At 41.8% G+C, this 17046-nt stretch overlaps 1 protein-coding gene and 1 long non-coding RNA gene across 4 annotated transcripts in view; one reads left to right on the top strand and one right to left on the bottom strand.

The window, feature by feature from the left end:
• TRPM6 (transient receptor potential cation channel subfamily M member 6) overlaps positions 1 to 17046 on the bottom strand; it is a 140732-nt gene that overhangs the window by 97984 nt on the left and 25702 nt on the right. The window contains exons 12-16 of the mRNA XM_053300488.1: positions 15571 to 15711; positions 11491 to 11619; positions 6806 to 7086; positions 5357 to 5585; positions 1138 to 1293 (exon numbers count right to left, since the gene is read on the bottom strand). Coding sequence (XP_053156463.1) covers positions 1138 to 1293; positions 5357 to 5585; positions 6806 to 7086; positions 11491 to 11619; positions 15571 to 15711 — 936 coding nt within the window. The remainder of the gene's footprint in view (positions 1 to 1137; positions 1294 to 5356; positions 5586 to 6805; positions 7087 to 11490; positions 11620 to 15570; positions 15712 to 17046) is intronic.
• LOC128346805 (uncharacterized) lies at positions 94 to 11726 on the top strand. 3 transcript variants are annotated; one of them, XR_008317210.1, is made up of 6 exons: positions 94 to 332; positions 4023 to 4145; positions 6119 to 6230; positions 6972 to 7033; positions 8882 to 9021; positions 9798 to 11726. It is a non-coding gene; the product is annotated as an uncharacterized LOC128346805 (long non-coding RNA). The 3 variants fall into 3 exon arrangements; XR_008317212.1 differs by lacking the exon at positions 4023 to 4145; XR_008317209.1 differs by lacking the exon at positions 6972 to 7033.

The following is a 17046-nucleotide window of genomic DNA, read 5'->3' as shown; positions in this document are numbered from 1 at the left end:
GATTGGTTGCCATGGCAGCGGCCCAGCCATGAAGGCCAGAGGTGGCGGGCCCAGCCGGGCTGCAGAGGCAAGGCCCAGGAGGAGGGAAAGAAAGTGGCGGTGGGGGGCGGGCAGAAGTGGCAGTGTGGAGGAGAGGTGGCTGGGCCCAGAAGCAAAGACTGGGGCAGATGGGGCAGGGGAGAGGTAACTGCCGGCCCCAAAGAGCACATAGATGCTCTTTGCGGGGTTGACTAGTTATTATTTTCCATTCACAAAGCAAGAGGCACTAGATTATTTACAATAAATCTTACCATGACCTTAGCATTCAATCTTAAAAATTATAATTATAAAAGGTAATTATAAGACTATTGTTCTAAGTTTGAAAGATCTTGTTCAAGACTAATATCTTACATTTAGGAAAATGGACTAACACTAAGGCCTGACTAATACTTCAAAGTTACTTTAGAAATAACAGACTGAAGATATACCAAGTCTTATAAACAAAATAAAAACATTTGCACATGCTTCATATATTCCTTACTACATGTCAGCAAGTTTGTTGAACACATAACCTTCATTTACTGGATCATGGGAACTGGAAAATGGTAAATATTCTTAGCTGACATTGTCACTGAGATAGTATGGAGGACAAAAAGCATTATTCTGAACCCAAAATCCAAAACAGTTTAACATTAATACCTACAATGTGCTACTGGGAATATTCAGGTAAGGAAACATTTTTTTAAAATAGATTGTAAAGTAAGCATTAGGGTAAATGCAATGCTTTCCTGCATTTTGTTACAAAATCAAATAAATAGTTGGAACATTTATTGAAAATATTTAATATTTTCTGGGCACAAATTAAAATTATAAAGTAGAGATGAGTTTCAGGCAGCTCAAACATACTCTTCAGTACCCATTAGCTCTCAGAATACCATATCACCCTGCTTTCATTTAATAAGATAGGTTTCTCCATCTCACAGTGTGCCAATAATCTTGTACTATCATCATGATGGATATAAGGCAGATCTATTCCTAGTACCATTTTACAGTACCATTTTACAGGTCTTTGAATTTTTCTAGAATCTACATTTTAAAACAAAACATTTAAGTGATGTAAGCCCTGATACTAAAATCTGTAGCTGGTACCATACTAACCAGTGAGAGGTCATCTTTTACATTAGAGGTGCTTGGATCACCATGATACCATGTGAATTGATGGAACTCCTGTGATTGAGGCACATGAGACATCTCTGCCTTGCTTTTAAACTCCAGCATTAAGATGGTGGGAGGTAGAAGAATACTTAGAATCACCTAAGAGAGAATCACATAATTAAGAATTCATTCAGTACTCCTAATCCTTTTCCTGAATATAGCAAGTTAGACAGGAATGGCTGATCCCGGTTTTTCTCACATTACCAGCACTGTTAAGTCTTCTTTAACTCGCACAGACCCATCCCAATGTTTTCTGAAATCAAAATCAGTTAGCCTCCAGGCAGGCAGTCCACTCTGTTCTCCTGACCTGGCCTCCATGCAGGAGAGAAAAGTAATGGAATTTAAAAATCGACAGCTCCAATCACTCACCATTATCCATCACTCCACTCTGCAGGTACCCATGCAGTGCTCATTGATAGTGTCAGAGAGTAAACCCTGTAAACTGTTGTGTATGCCAGGGGCACTGTGGTTTAAAGTTTGTGCTTTTGGGACCTCTTCAGCTCGTATAGAGTAGAAGACTCTCTGGCTGTTGTGGATTACAACTCCCATCATTCTCAGTTGCAATTTATTGTATCTGGGGATGACGGTATTTGTAATCCATGTAGTGACATGGTAGGGAAAGATTCCCTTGCGCAAGACCATTATATCATGAGGAGGGGAAGTTTAGTGTTTGTGTCAGGATCTCAGCCATGATATGTCATGTAATGCATGTGCCAGTCCCTGTATAGAAGGCACAGGACAGCCATCTTGCCTGCGAGTTAGTGGCTTATATAAAAAGCATTCTCTTTCTCTTTCATCTCTGCTGAGCCCCTTGTTTTAGTTAGTAAAATAATTAACTGCATTGCCTTATCAGCATTCTGTGTGAGAACCTTGCTCATGAAACTCTCTCTCTCTATCCACCTGTGTTGGCTATGCTTTGCTCATTCACCAGCAAGTGTCTATTCATCCAGCAAGTGAAGCTTATTCGTCATCAAATAATAAAAGGCAGCCCCTTTAGAGCACTAATTGGATCTCACTGATGGACTAGCATGCAAGTGCCTTGCATCACCGCCAAGAGCCACATCCCCTACTGCAATGGGAACCCCAGTAGTGTTTGTTTCAAGGGACATAAGCCTTTTACCCCTTTATTCTTCTCTGATTCAGACAACACCTATTCACCTTCTGCCTGCATGTGCATGTCTTGGACCCAGGAAAAGAACCATGCCAGCAACAGCTGGAGAGTCTCTGGTGGCTACCCCATCCTATGTGGTCCTCATGGTTTTGTGCTTCCATCACAGCCCTTTTCATACTCCTGCTCTGATACTAGCTCCAAGCAAAACAAGGAGGAAAGAACCCACCCGTGACTAAGACAGAGGTGTATAAAAGTCATATATTGAAAAAAATGATTAGAAATATGTATTGATAATCAGTAGAACAATAGTAAGATAATTTCTTACAATGGTGAGAAAATTAGTAATTGAACCAAACATAACAATTCAAAATGAAACATGAATGATAACATGTATAATAATGGTCAAGGCATCTAGAGGAGATATTCCTGAAACAAGGCAAAAGGGGCTGCTCAAGACCTGAAAGAGGTAGGCAAGACTCTCAGCTGGCTGTCCCTAACTGGCTAACATAAACACAGCCTCAAACCAGTAAACATTTAAAAAAAAAAAAAAAGCCCAGGTGACCAAGGAGATTAAAAAATGACATAACAGAGAACAATGAATGCCAGTATAAAGGGACAAAAGGAAGGTGATGTCTGAAACACAGCTGCCAGGAGGCATCGTGGATGATGTAGTCTCAATACAAACCGTGCAGGAGTAAAAGGTTTCAGGTTCCAAAGACAAGTCCAGCCGAGTGTAGCCTCAATAGAATGTAGGTATCATCAGTCACAGACTACGCCCTCACATGCCATAATAGATGAAGGCAAAGTTCATATATCAAAACTTAATATGTCGTATGGCTCTTCCGGATATAAGCCATTTCACGAGGATAGCTTCATCAGCCTCCTCTGCCATCAATGATACCAATACCTCACTCCTTAAGCTGGAAAGAACCTCTCAGTATTGTCCTTGGTCACCTGAGCTTTTGATTTTTGGTGTGTTTTTTTCATGTTTACTGGTTTGAGGCTGTGTTTATGTTAGCCAGTTAGGGACAGCCAGCTGAGAGCATTGCCTACCTCATTCAGGTCTAGAGCACCCCTTTTCCCTTGTTTCAGGAATATCTCCTCTAGATGTCTTGACGATTATTATACATGTTATCATTCATGTTTCATTTTGAATTATGTTTGGTTCAATTACTAATTTTCTTACCATTGTAAGAAATAAGAAATTATCTTACTATTGTTCTGCTGATTATCAAAACATATTTCTAATTGTTTTTTGCTGTATATGACTTTAATACATCTCTGTCTTAGTCACGGGTGGGTTCTTTCCTCCTTGTTTTGCTTGGTTGTATTCTCGTGATCGCCCTTGCTTTTGTTCTGATACTAGCTCCAGCTTCAAAGGTTTTAAACAAAGAATTGAACTGGTCAGGCACATCTTTAAGTATTTTTTGCCACTTCCCAAAATGGATGAGTGTCAGTGAACTAAATAAGTAGTGGAGAAGAAGTAGAATTACACACATTTGTAGTTGCCTTCCTATACAAGATGCAGTCACAGATGATAATTACTAACCCTAATATAGATCATGTAGTACTGAGTGAAACCAAGTGGTTGTGCTGTACATAATTTGGCCAGAGACTGGAATGCATCAATTTCCTATTCATTTCCCACCTTCAGGTGCTGACAGTGGCCAAAAACTATAGATGATATTTATTGTTCCTTCCACTGTTCCTATACTAGATATGTAAGAGCACGGAGGAAGATGAAATTACCATCAACAGAACAGGACCAGGAGACGGCACTTATAAGCAGCTCCTTGCAAACTACTGCTTGGGGAAATTATTCTAAATTGCCAAACCACAGGTGTGAAAAACAAAACAAAAATCAGTAGCCGCAGTTGACTCTGAAAATGATTATGATGCAGTTAAATGTAGGAATGTTGTAATCTCTGTTTGCTCTGGCACACATCGAGCCAAGATGCATCTCTGCAATTGCAGACCATAACATTTTTATGGGTTATAAGAGTGCAAGGTACACTGCCCTCTCCACAGTAGCTCTAGGAGGCAATACTTTCAAAGAGATGTGTTACTTGACAAAGACAGTGGAGTACTTTGTAAGCTCTTCACAATTTGCTTCTCATCTCACAGGGCTGTTTCAGCCCACATAATCCTTGCCCATTTGTTTACTATGGCAGAGGGACAAGTTGCAGTTTCTCTCCTGCCTTTTCCTTCTCACAAAAATATAAACAAGTATAATAAGGAAAGCCACCTACTTTTATCATCACTAACAGCCCACTTTTTGAGCTAGTATCAGAAAAAACATGCCTGCATGAGACTTTGTGGTGGGTGGGTGACTGCCCCCCCCCCATGTTCAGTATGTCAGTCCCTCTGGACCTGATCTCCACTCCCCCTGCACAACTCTAGGGTCACCAGTCATTTTTGTCTGAATGAACATATCCAGCTAATTTTGGCATGCAATGGCACAGCATCAACTTGTGAATTACAGGTAAAGCTGGTAGCAACTTAGGGTGGTTAGAGAAAGTGCAGCAGTGCTCACAGGAATTGCTGCTAGTTGTATGTTCAATCACCCGGCTCAACCATTATATCTGTCCATGCAAAAAAAGTGTCCAATGATGAACAGGACTGCTTGCAGTTAGAACAAATCATCTAGCATGAATGGGCCCCTATAACAATAGCACACCTACCATATATGCTACACTATTTACACAGTCTAAGTGATAATGCCGGCATGGAGTTTGCTCATCTTTTTTAAGGGACTTCTCTCTCAAAATTAGATCACCATACTGGAATGACAGAAGGCCCCATGCCGTCACACTTTAAGGCAGGAGTTCTCAGACATGGGTCCCCAGAAGCTGCTGGATTCTAACTCCCAACATCCACAAACACAATGGCCTTTGTGGCTGGAAATGATGGGAGCTGTAGTCCAACAACATCTGGGGACCCAAGTTTTAGCACCCCTGCCTTAAGGCAATCACAAAACAAAAGCTTTTGTTGACACAAGTCCCAATAAATGTCATCTTTTTCTTTTAGTAAAGCACTGCTAAGGTTCCTTACCTTAAACCAGGAATTTTTCCTCATCTTCAGGCGTCCCATCCACATATCAGTCAACAGCATCTGTGTGCATGTATGAGACACAAAGGGCCGCAAACCCACTGACACGGCCAGTTTCAGGCATGTAGACTTACTCCAGTTCTTCAGCTCATATGTCAGCAGCTTCATGGCCATCTGCTCATTTTGTTTGAATGCATTATCCAGAACATCTAGAGCAAGCTGCCCAAACTCACTATGATAGCAAAAGAAGACGGGGGGAAAGATGCTGTCAGCGTTCGTTAGCAGATAATACAACTTGGTATAAAATTCCACTCATATATACACCTGATCCTAAACATGTTTATCTGGAAGCAAATCTCATTGATTTCAATGGGAACTATCATAAGCCAAGTAAGTGTGCTTAGGAATACAGCCATATGTGATATTTGTTTTCTCTACTGGTCATTTGCTGACCACAGTCCCACATGCTTCTCTTTTGCTAGCCACTGCAAGCATTCAGTTCCTGTTCCTACCTAGAGGATCAACTAGACAACTAGATTCTTAGTGGATCAACTAGATGACTGGAGAGTGAGAGAAAACACCACTTACACAGAAGTTGCTAGTATTACACAGGAATAACCAGTGCCAATTTGGGACAGATATAGAGATGGGAAGAATGAATGGTCTTCCAATATATAGACTGAGACTATCTCTCAGAAGATCAAACATAGTGTTAGTAGTTATGAGATGCAATTGTTCTGTTCATTGAAACTTTCATTCCTCCAGTTAGGGAACTTTGTCTGATGGAGGTTGTGACAGGTGCAGTAATCCAGAAGTCAAGATACTTTCCCAGGCCTTTTACAGAAAAAAACTGTGAGAGGGAAGTCATCCAATTATAGTAAGCAACTATATTACAGTATTTGTACAATTTTTGCATGCAAAACTGTGTTGAAAGTTAAGCACAAGCTTAAGAGGATACTAGATTCTTTTCAAATCTATGCTGAACACTAAAGGTAGCATTACAGTCTTGTGAATCATTGCCTTACTGTTTTATGCTGTGTACAACAAAACCCACACTGCAAGGAGAGACAGTAAAAGGATAGGCAAGGATAATAGATTTAAAGATATTAAATTACCTGAGACTGAAGATATTAAAAGAATAAAAAAAATTTTTTAAGGATGCACATAAGCAATCTAACATTAAATGAGTATACTAACTTCTCATAATATTTTTTTTCTATTCATGAAAGATGAAGCAATGTAAGCCCTTGGGTTAGTTCCTGGTTCGAAGTAGCCCAGCCCATAGGAGCCCATTTTAAAAATATGACTTCTTTGCTTGCTCAGTCAGAAGACATCCTTCAGGTCTTGTCAACGGTAGCAATATTACGCAGTCTTAGTTTATGGAGTGAAAAATGTCTAACCATTCTAAGCACTGTAGATCTTTATTAACTGAAGTGAAGGGAGAACCCCTACTTTGAATACTTCTTCAGTTCTTCCGATGTATCATCTTCCATATTGCTTTGCTTGGCTTCACGTGCCATGGCTCTGTAGAGTTTGCAAGCCACCACTGCCTTAACCATAGCTTCCTTTCCATGCTGCCAAAAGAACCTGGCCATCTTTTGTCTTTTCATCAACACAGCCCAAACCAGGAGATCATTATATGGGTAAATAAAGCCAACAGACTCTTGGTCATCTGAAACAGTAAGTTCATCTTTGATCTTCTTCCTAGACTTATGAAGGCCAGCTGTTTTTTCCTGTAAGTTAATAAATAAAAATCTATGAAAACTACTAAAAGTCTAACCAGCTGATCCTTTGTATGTTCAGTTGGTTGTTTATTTGTCTTGGTCATAACAGGATTATAAATCCAGTGCACAGCACTAATCATTTCTAAGTCACACTGAAATTAATGGAACTTAAGTCAGTCATTACTAACTTAAGCTGATTTTATGTCAATGATGCTCAGTCATGACTAATTAGTGTGGATACTGCCCAGTAAAAATAACAAGGGCAATATACACAGATTTACACATTCACGTAAGACACCACAAAACAATTACACAATTTTCTCAAAACCCCGTAACAGAATGTAACTATTGACCTCATAGGATCTTCATAGTGTGGGTAGCTAGAACATTCTGGAAAATTTAACAGCTTCCAAAGTAAAATTTACTACATTTAACAGGACTTCTTTGTTACTATTTGTCAACAAATGGTCCAACTTCTGTGTGATTAAGACCACAACATACACTCCTGCACAATCTATAAAGGAAATCCCTGCCTTAAGATATCTAAAACTGGGCACAGAAACATGTAGTGGCAGGTATAGTCTACTGAGTTTACCTAGTCTACTGAGTTTACCTGAATCCAAGATTAGGGTTTTCCCCCCCAAGGTCTTTGGTGTTAGAAATCAGGCAGTCATCTTAAACCCAGAGTCCTCTTTCTTTGGGGTAAATATAGGTATAACCTGTACTTAACCTCTACCTTTAATAGGGATGTGCATGGAACCAGTTCCGTGCACACTTGGGTGACAGGGAACATGCGTTTACCTCCCTTGCCTTGTTTCCCCCTCCATGTTTCCCCCTCCAGCATGGCTTCCAAAACCACTGTCATGGGGCGGCTGTATACCCTCTTACCGTCCTGGTCAGCGTCATATTGGAAGTGGCAGGTGCATGTGCACACGTCATGCACACGCACCCACCACTTCTGGTATGATGCTGACCAGGGCAGCAAGAGGGCATACAGATGCTCCGCGACAGCGGTTTTGGAAGCCACACCGGAGGGAGAAACAAGGCGGGGGAGGTAAGGGCACCCTGCTCACTTTTTAAAACAACCCCCCACACACATACACCTTTGAACCGGCTTGAATACCAGTCTTTTGAACTGGTTTGTCGAATAGACAGCTGTGAATAGACAGCTGAACTGGTTCGTGCACACCCCTAGCTTTTAAGGGGCTCATCTTAAATTCAGAATCACCTTGTATTTGGGTAAATATGGTATATTGGCTAACAAACTGCACTAGTCATACTGCTGCGGGCATCTAAAACAATGCTGGCACAGTTTTGCAAGTGTGCTCTTAAGCTAACACATACAATTGTGCAACCACACTTGTGCAACACTATAGCCATTATTTTGTTTTACTTACCTGCAGATGCACAGGCAGTGCAAAATCACCTATGTTACACTGCTCAGCATGTCAGCCATTATCTTTACCACATGTACAAAAAACCAGATAATTAGGAATACTTTTATACCATTAAAACCAATTTCAATGGCATTCACTGAAACCTAAGTTGTATAATAGTTCTCCTTAGAAAACGTTCTCATGAATGAGCTGTTTACAGACATACCATGATATATACTGGACACAAGTGACAAAATGAATGAATCTTCACTCAGAACAAAACCCCATTCGGTTCAACATGCTTTGCATTCAAGTAGATATGCATAGGATAAATAAATGCCTAATCATAAGACTTGTAGTAGCTGCTTGCTGTTAATGTCCAAGATTGGGAAATTCTGTGCTCACCTGTGAATTGTGCTTCTTCTCAGAGACAGTGATTCAGTTTGCTTGGGGAAGGTCCCAGCTGAGGAGGCAGCCTTTAATCAAAACTTTCAGAAGATGTGGGACTGTCCTCAGTCCCCCAGACTAATAGCAACAAGGCAACATACTTCAGTAGCTGAACAAACTGGTATGTATTGGAGTTCAAAATAGATTTCCCTCTACCAATGGTGAATGTAGGCATCCATAGGAAAACAGACCCCAGAGGAAGCAAGTGGTTTAGTCTCCAAACAATGGACACCAAGAGTCAACTAAGATATTCTCCAGGTACAGGAGAAAAGGTGTCACCTTAAGTGGCGCAGCAGAGAAATACTTGACTAACAAGCAGAAAATTGCCGGTTCGAATCCCCACTGGTACTATATCAGGCAGCAGTGACATAGGAAGATGCTGAAAGGCATCATCTCATACTGCATGAGAGGAGGCAATGGTAAACACCTCCTGTATTCTACCAAAGAAAACTACAGGGCTCTGTGGGCGCCAGGAGTCGAAATCGACTTGAGGGCACACTTTACCTTTACAGGAGAAAAAAGAGTGGGTTAACTGAATCAATATGTGAAGAAGAAAAATTTATAGATAAGGTCAGATTTATTGATATATGTGTATATATTCCACTACTCCTGACAAATCCAGTGCAAAGCAGCTAACAGTTTAAAAAAAAACCTGGAGTAATTATTGGGCCCTGTGGAACGTCTGAAGACCTTCAAAGCTGCTAGATTCTGTCAATGATAGTTTGATCAAGAATGCCAGGGATGACTGAGTCATCTGAAAAAATTTAGTATAACTTGTATCCATTATAATCTGATTCTGTGAAGAGTCCTGTCTACCAAAGGAGAGAGGAAAGCACAGATAATCTTCTGAGGCCATGACACCCACAGGGTATTCACTAATTCTACTCCTTCCTCTAGAAACCTGCTATATGTACCTATGATTATGAACAGATCCAGTGCTGGGAACACCCCAGGTTCAGGAGCTATTTTGACTGATCTAGTTCTTGTCTGCTGAGCCATCTGCTATGATGCTCAAATCAACACTGATGTGTTCCTGCCTCTCCTTTACCCAGTGTAAACAGAGAATCTTTTTTAGCAGTGGGAAGTGACCCTTTGACACAGGGCTTGGATGAAAAATTGCCCGTTATGATTAGAATGTGATTCATCCAGTTCATGTAGGCAAATTCCAGCAGAACTACATGTATGGCTCTTAGATGCTGGTCTCATTGAAGACTCTTCTAGTGACAATATCACTTAATCACAGTGAACACCAAAGAAGCATGTTGGTGGTCCCTGCAATGCAATGGGGATTTTCAAATGTCTGTCCCCTTGAGAGAGAAGACTGTGGCCAAAACAGAGACCTCAAAATTTGCAAAAGGAACCTGGAGGAATTTGTTCTGACTCACTGGAATCTCTAACCAAAACCACAGGAGATGGACTGAAGATGCCTGGTTTGCATTCTGAACCACAGTAGAGAGCCTATGGCTGTCACCACAGTAGCCTTCCTAGGGTTAATAACTTGGAAAACCTACTGTGCCTTACTGAGGTGGTGAGGATGAAAACTGCTGGTTGCCTCTCTTGAAAGACAAAGGCATGGATCCTCATCTGACTGTTCTGGCTATTGCTCTTGTCCCTTTGGATTAGAAAGCCATGTTCCCTAAGAGCCTGAACTGTGATGTCTAAATCCTGAAGAACCTGACAATTCGGTGGACAATGAATCGAGGATTATTAGACAAGGAAATATATTTTTCTCTTTCTGAAAATGATGAGCCAAAAGAATCAGCATGATCTAATAAAGACCATGGGGACTGAGATGAGCCTGGACAAGAGTGGTCAGAACTGAAACTATGGGTTCCCTTAGGAAAGCATGGGAAACTGTAATAACAAAGACTGGTTGGGACAAATAGAGAGACCTTAAACAAAATTTCCTGAGGTCAGGTCATCTCCCCTCTTTGTCCCAGATTGAATGAAGAGTCTCCATTCTAAATTTTTCTTTAATGCATGCTGATCTTTAAGTTCACAATGGATTGGACATTGACTTGTTGAAAACAGTGAAGAAAACTGAGATGATTCTCTGTTGAAAGGGAAGACTCCTCTAAGACTCAAGTCTGGAGAAGATGTGACAATATGAGACAACTATGTTTCTCTGGATAATGGGACCCTGAAGAATGGAAAAACCTATTCCTCATGATTCTGAGATAATGAATGACATTCAACTTTTCCAGGGTTTAGCTTGATTATGCAACAGTAGAGAACCTATCTCTCAGAATCCTGGAAAACACACACATACAAAATACCCAACTAAAATGGTATTAAAGACCCACTGGTGTTTAGTGGTCCACTGTCAGACTCCAGTGTATGCTTGAAGACTCTTCACCCCACAAATCCCCAAGCAGACTGAACTATTGCCTCCAAAGAATGTATAGGAAAGCAACTATACTTAAATTTTATCCAAACCAACTTTGACTTCAGTCCTGAGGAAAAAATGTTTTACATTAGCCATCAAGTTTGCCTCTCTCCCACATGCATAAACTCTCTGGATGAGCAAACAAGATTTTTCAGCCTAGTGCTTTTCTAACAAATTTCATGTGTAAGCAAAGAATCACAGTACTTTGTATTTGTATGGCTGTGCTGTTCTGATAAACTGGGAATGCAAGGTAGTTTCAACAGATTCACTTCTGCTCCCCATCTGACTATTCCGACGAGCGGAGAGGTTTGGTGCCAAACTGGAGACAACTCTCTGGTTCCAGTAATGTACCATGAAACAAAATGAAAAAAAGACAAATTAGAGCTATATTGCATCAATTTTATATTCTGTTCAAGACAATAAAAAGCCCCTCACATTCAGAGTCTCATAACTTTCTTTTTCACATAAGATAGACAATGGAGACCAAAAGTACACCTGACACTCAGTGGCATGTACTTTGCCCCTGATTTTTTGCTGCTGTTTTACCAAACACAGTTGTGGAGGCTGCAAACTAAAGCAGAAAACCAGGAATGCCTAGAAGCAGATTTTCAGGGGGCTACAAAGGAAAGGGGCAATCAACAAAAAGCATTCCTCCCCTCTGGTACAAACATAACTTCTTCCATTAATGGAAGATGTTCTTAGGAAACACAACAACAACGATAGTAATAAACACTCAAGATAGTAGATGCCTTGCAGGAGAAAGTATAGCTGTACCAATGGTTTCCTATTTCCTATTTAAAAAGCAAGGAGAAGAACACAAGTTCACTAATTGTAGTTTTAGTTACAACTCTGCTCACCAAAGACTCAGCATAGACACCAAATGTAATAACCTATTAATGCTGGGATATCTTCCTTAAACTACATTTTCACAAGCTCTCATTTTCTGAAATAGCTGTGATCATTTCAATGAATTTATGTTTCTATTTATCAAATTTGTAGACTGCCCCAAACTTCCATCTCTGGGTGGTTTACAACAACCTAAAACAAATTAAGACAAAAATAAAAACCTTAAAGCAATTAAAAACCACATTCAAGCTAAAAAGCTTGAGCGAAAAAATAAGTATTTGAGGCGTATTTTAAAGTTGTCAGAGATGGGGAGGCTCTTATTTCAGCAGGGAGCGCATTCCAGAGTCTCGGGGCAGCAACAGAGAAGGCTCATCCCTGCATGGCCACCAGACAAGCCAGTGGCAACTGCAGATGAACCTCCCTAGATGATCTCAATGGGTGGTGGGGCTCATGGTGAAGAAGATGTTCTCTCAAATACCCAGGGCCTAAGCTGTTTAGGGCTTTATAGGTTATAACCAGCACCTTGTATTTTGCCCAGAAACGTATTGGTAGCCAGTGAAGTTCTTTTAGTATAGGAGTAATGTGGTCTCTCCAAGGTGACCCAAAGACCAACCTGGCTGCCGCATTCTGTACCAACTGCAGTTTCTGGACAATGTATAAAGGCAACCCCACATAGAGCACAATCCAGTAGTCAAACCTATAGGTTACCAGCATATGTACCGCTGTTATGAGGTTGTTTATCTCAAGAAACTGACATTGCTGGCATATCAGTTGAAGCTGGTAGAAAGCATCTCTGGCCACCACCTCAACTAGGGATGTGCAAACCAGTTCGAATTCAAACTAGTTTGGTTTGATGGTTCAAATTCGAACCAAACCAGGCATTGGTTTGACCTGCCAGTTTGAATTTGAACCAAACTGAGCCTGGTTTGATTCGAACTGATTTGAACCGGTTTGAACTGGTTTGAGCCTCCAAAACTGGGTTGGGTGATAGGCACCCATGGGTGCCAACTACCACCCAAACACCAAAGCAATTGGTGTTTTAATTAATTTAATTATGGTTAAATTAATTAATTACTGTTTTATGTAATTAATTAATTAATTAATGGTTTTTAATTAATTGGGATTATTTAAAATTAAATTTTAATTTTTAATTATGGTTTTTAATTAATTTTTTATTATTGCCCATTATTCCCTATGTAGAGTACCTAGGGGCAAAAAAAATAGGTTGGGTGGTAGGCACCCAGGGGTGCCTACCACCCACCAAACCCCAAGGGAATCAGACATCTGATTATTGGTGAATTGTTGAAGTATTTTTCAATTTTTGTATTCCTCCCATAGGGAATAATGGTGATTTGAGGATGCCCCATTCCCCACCTTTCGGTAGGTCTGGGGGCATGGCATGACTGGCCTCAACTCCTCCCAGGCACCCCCAAGTTGATAGGAATTACTGTTATTTATGAATGCTCTATAGATATGCATTGGCTCCATAGGAAATAACAGAGTGCCTTTTCACCTACTGAGCTTAATTGCTTATTGCTCTGAACTCTGAGTTCCGGTCAAAGCAATTAAGCTATTAAGGTGAAAGGGAACACAGTGTTCTTACTGAATGGAAAGGTTCGGGCAATGGTTTCCTATTGAGCCAATGCATGTCTATGGAGCCAAAAATTAATTCTTTAAAAATTCCTGATTAATCAACAATAAACCCTATCAACTTGGAGGTGCCTGGGGGGGATGGAAGCCAGTCCTGCCGTGCTCCCAGACCCACTTTGGGGTGCTCTGGCACCCCCAAAGGTGCTGAATGGGACATCTTCAAATCCCCATTATTCCCTATGGGAGGAATACAAAAATTGAAAATACTTCAACTTACCAATAACCAGAGAAGTGCCCTATTGCCTTGGGGTCTGGTGGGTGGTAGGCATCCCTGGGTGCCTACCACCCACCCCAGGTTTTTTGCCCCTAGGTACTCCACATAGGGAATAATGAGCAATAATAATAAAAATTCAGAAATGCATTAAAAAACATAGGAGTGTCCGATTGCTTTGGGGTTTGGGTGGAAGCTGGCACCTATGGATGCTTACCACCAAACCCATTTTTGGAGGCTCAAACCAGTTCAAACCAGATTCGAATTCGAACTGAACCAAAGGGGGGTACAAGCAAAACTAAAACCAAACCTCCCAACCCCAGTTTGAACCCGGTTCAAATTTACACTGAACCAGGCAAACTGGTTTTGTTCACATCCCTATCCTCAACCTGGGACAACAGGAAGAGGTTTGGATACAGAAGCACTCCCAGACTGCATACCTGTTCCTTCTAGGGAGATGTGACCCCATTCAGTAATGGCAGATAAAAATTGTCTCCTGAGTTCCAATCCCACACAATAAGTACCTCCATCTTAGAGGGGTTCAGTCTCAGTTTGTTATCCCTCATCCAGCCCATCACTGCCTCCTGGAAGGCTTATAGGGAGGTTATGCCTTCACCTGGTGATGTTGAAATGGACAAATAGATTTGCGTGTCATCAGCATACTGATAACACCCTGCACCAAATCTCTGGATAAACTCTCCCAGTGGTTTCATGTAGATGTTAAAGAAGTATATGAAGGATGCCATATAAAAGTTCACATTTTGAAAAGCAATGGTCTCCAAGGGATACCATCTAAAATCTGCCCAAAATGCAGGAGCAGAACATTGTTGGGAGGTGCCTCCCACCCCCAACCCCCTCAGATGCTCCACCACTATACAATGGTCAATAGCATAGAAAGCTGCCAAGAGATCCAAAAGGACCAACCATGTCACATTTCCTCTGTTAATTCCTAATTTGAGATCATCCATCAGGCCAACCAAGGCTGTCTCCACCCCATAGTCTGCCTGAAGGCCAGACTGAAATGGCTCTAGATCAGGCCTGCTCAACTTTGGCCCTCCTGCAGATGTTGGCCTACAGTTCCCATAATTCCTGGCTATTGGCTGCTGTGGCTGAGAATTATGGGAGTTGTAGTCCAAAAACAGCTGGGGGGCCTAAGTTGAGCAGGCCTGCTCTAGATAATTGGTTTTCTCTGAAACTGTCTGGAGCTGGGAGGCCACCACCCTCTAAATTACCTTGCCCAACCACAGAAGGTTGGAGAAAGAACAATAGTTGCTTAACTCTGAGGGAACCAATGCAGTCTTCTTCAAAAGAGGTATAATGATTGTCTCCTTAAGACAGGGAGGCATCCTGTCCTCCCACAGAGAAGCATTTATAATACCTACCAGTCCCTCGACAACAACCCCCCTGCTAGACAGTATAAGCCACGTTGGTCAAGAGAACAGGTGTTTGCCGGCACTGTTCCAAGCAGCTTGTCCACATCCTCAGGAGTCACAAACTGAAACTGATCCAACCTAACCACATAAGAGGAGTTGCTGGACACCTCCACACCAGTCACTGCACAAGGTAAACATATTTACCTTATGTTTCCTGTAAAGGCTATTGTATAGAACTCTGAAATGCTTTGTTGTGTAGGTGCTTTGGTAAGCTCCACCAATCAAGTATTCTATCACCATCCCGATATCAATCAGGGATATTTTGTAGACCACTGGAAGAGTACTCTGTAACACAAAGATTTGACATTAATAGTAATAATATTTAGGATGACTGAATACAACAAATATTTATATACCACTTTTCAACAGAAGTCCCCAAAGTGGTTTACATAGATATAAATACATACATAAAATGGCTCCCTGTCCCCAAATGGCTCACAATCTAAAACCAAAAGGGCTCACTGAGAGTGAGGCTTTTCTCATGCACAACCAAGCTTTGGCTTGGCTGCCCATGAGACCCGTCCGGATCCATGTGGATCCCGGTGGTGTCTCAGCACCAAAGCCCAGCTGCTGGGATCATGTGTCAGCATGAGCTGCTTAGCCTGCAGCTCGCGCTGACACAGAAATGGGGGCCTAGAGCACCCATTCCTTAGGGGAATCCCCGAGTGCACCACGCTCGGTGCATTGTGGGATACCTGAAGGCCAGGATAATGAGTCTCAGCCTCAGAGCAATCTACCCTGCTCCATGGTGCACGCTCGGAGGTGCATGCCAAAGGTTTAGCCAAGTCATCTAGCAAGGTCATGATGAAGTGAAAACTAAATGTGGGACCTTCCAGCTTGCACTTATAGCCACTACACTACATGAGTTTCCAGTAAAAACATTTTATAAGGCTATGGTTCTCAAATCTGTGAACCCAGCCTCCCCAAGTGGATATGGTTAGATGCAAACTCAACCCTAGGGTCTCCAAAGAGATGCGCATACCAGAATGTAGCATATCCAGTACTACATCTCTGGCCTAGACCTCTTTTTAGTCAGTGCAATCAGGTATCTTTTTGGAGAGGGAGTGTTAATAGAAGTAAGTATTGCTTTGAAGTCATCATAGAAAGCACACAGAAAACATGAGAGTCTGCAACATGTTTCTGATCCTGCAGAGTCCTCCTGGAACATGGGGAGCGTTCCAGACTTTAAAAGGGCTCTTGTGCATCAGTGCACATGCAAGGGGATTGGAGGAGTTGATCAAGAACCCCTGGCATGCCCCCTAAGTCCCTCAAAATACACTTGCTTTGTTAGTCAGGATTAGGGAATGTGCTTGAAACATGATTCGGCTTCCAAATTGTGGCACAATCCCTTTAAAATCAAGGGCCTACCCAGCTCCTTCAATGCGGAGGAGAGCAGGTCCATCCTTGCTCCTCTTCTCGCTGCTACTTCTGTACCAACTATCAGCACACTAGCAGCACTCTCCCCCAGCAGCCTGCTCATGAGACCAGCAGACACATGGCCTCCATGCATATGCAGCCGCTATTTGCATGGTCAGCATGGTTGCCATGCATGCGCAGAGGCCATGTGCATGCTGGCGTCACTCGTAAACTACTGGGGGAGAGTGCTGCCAGTGCATGCTG

Source organism: Hemicordylus capensis, chromosome 2 (assembly GCF_027244095.1).
Source record: "Hemicordylus capensis ecotype Gifberg chromosome 2, rHemCap1.1.pri, whole genome shotgun sequence".
NCBI lineage: Eukaryota > Metazoa > Chordata > Lepidosauria > Squamata > Cordylidae > Hemicordylus > Hemicordylus capensis.
This window is presented reverse-complemented; position numbering and strand designations above follow the sequence as displayed.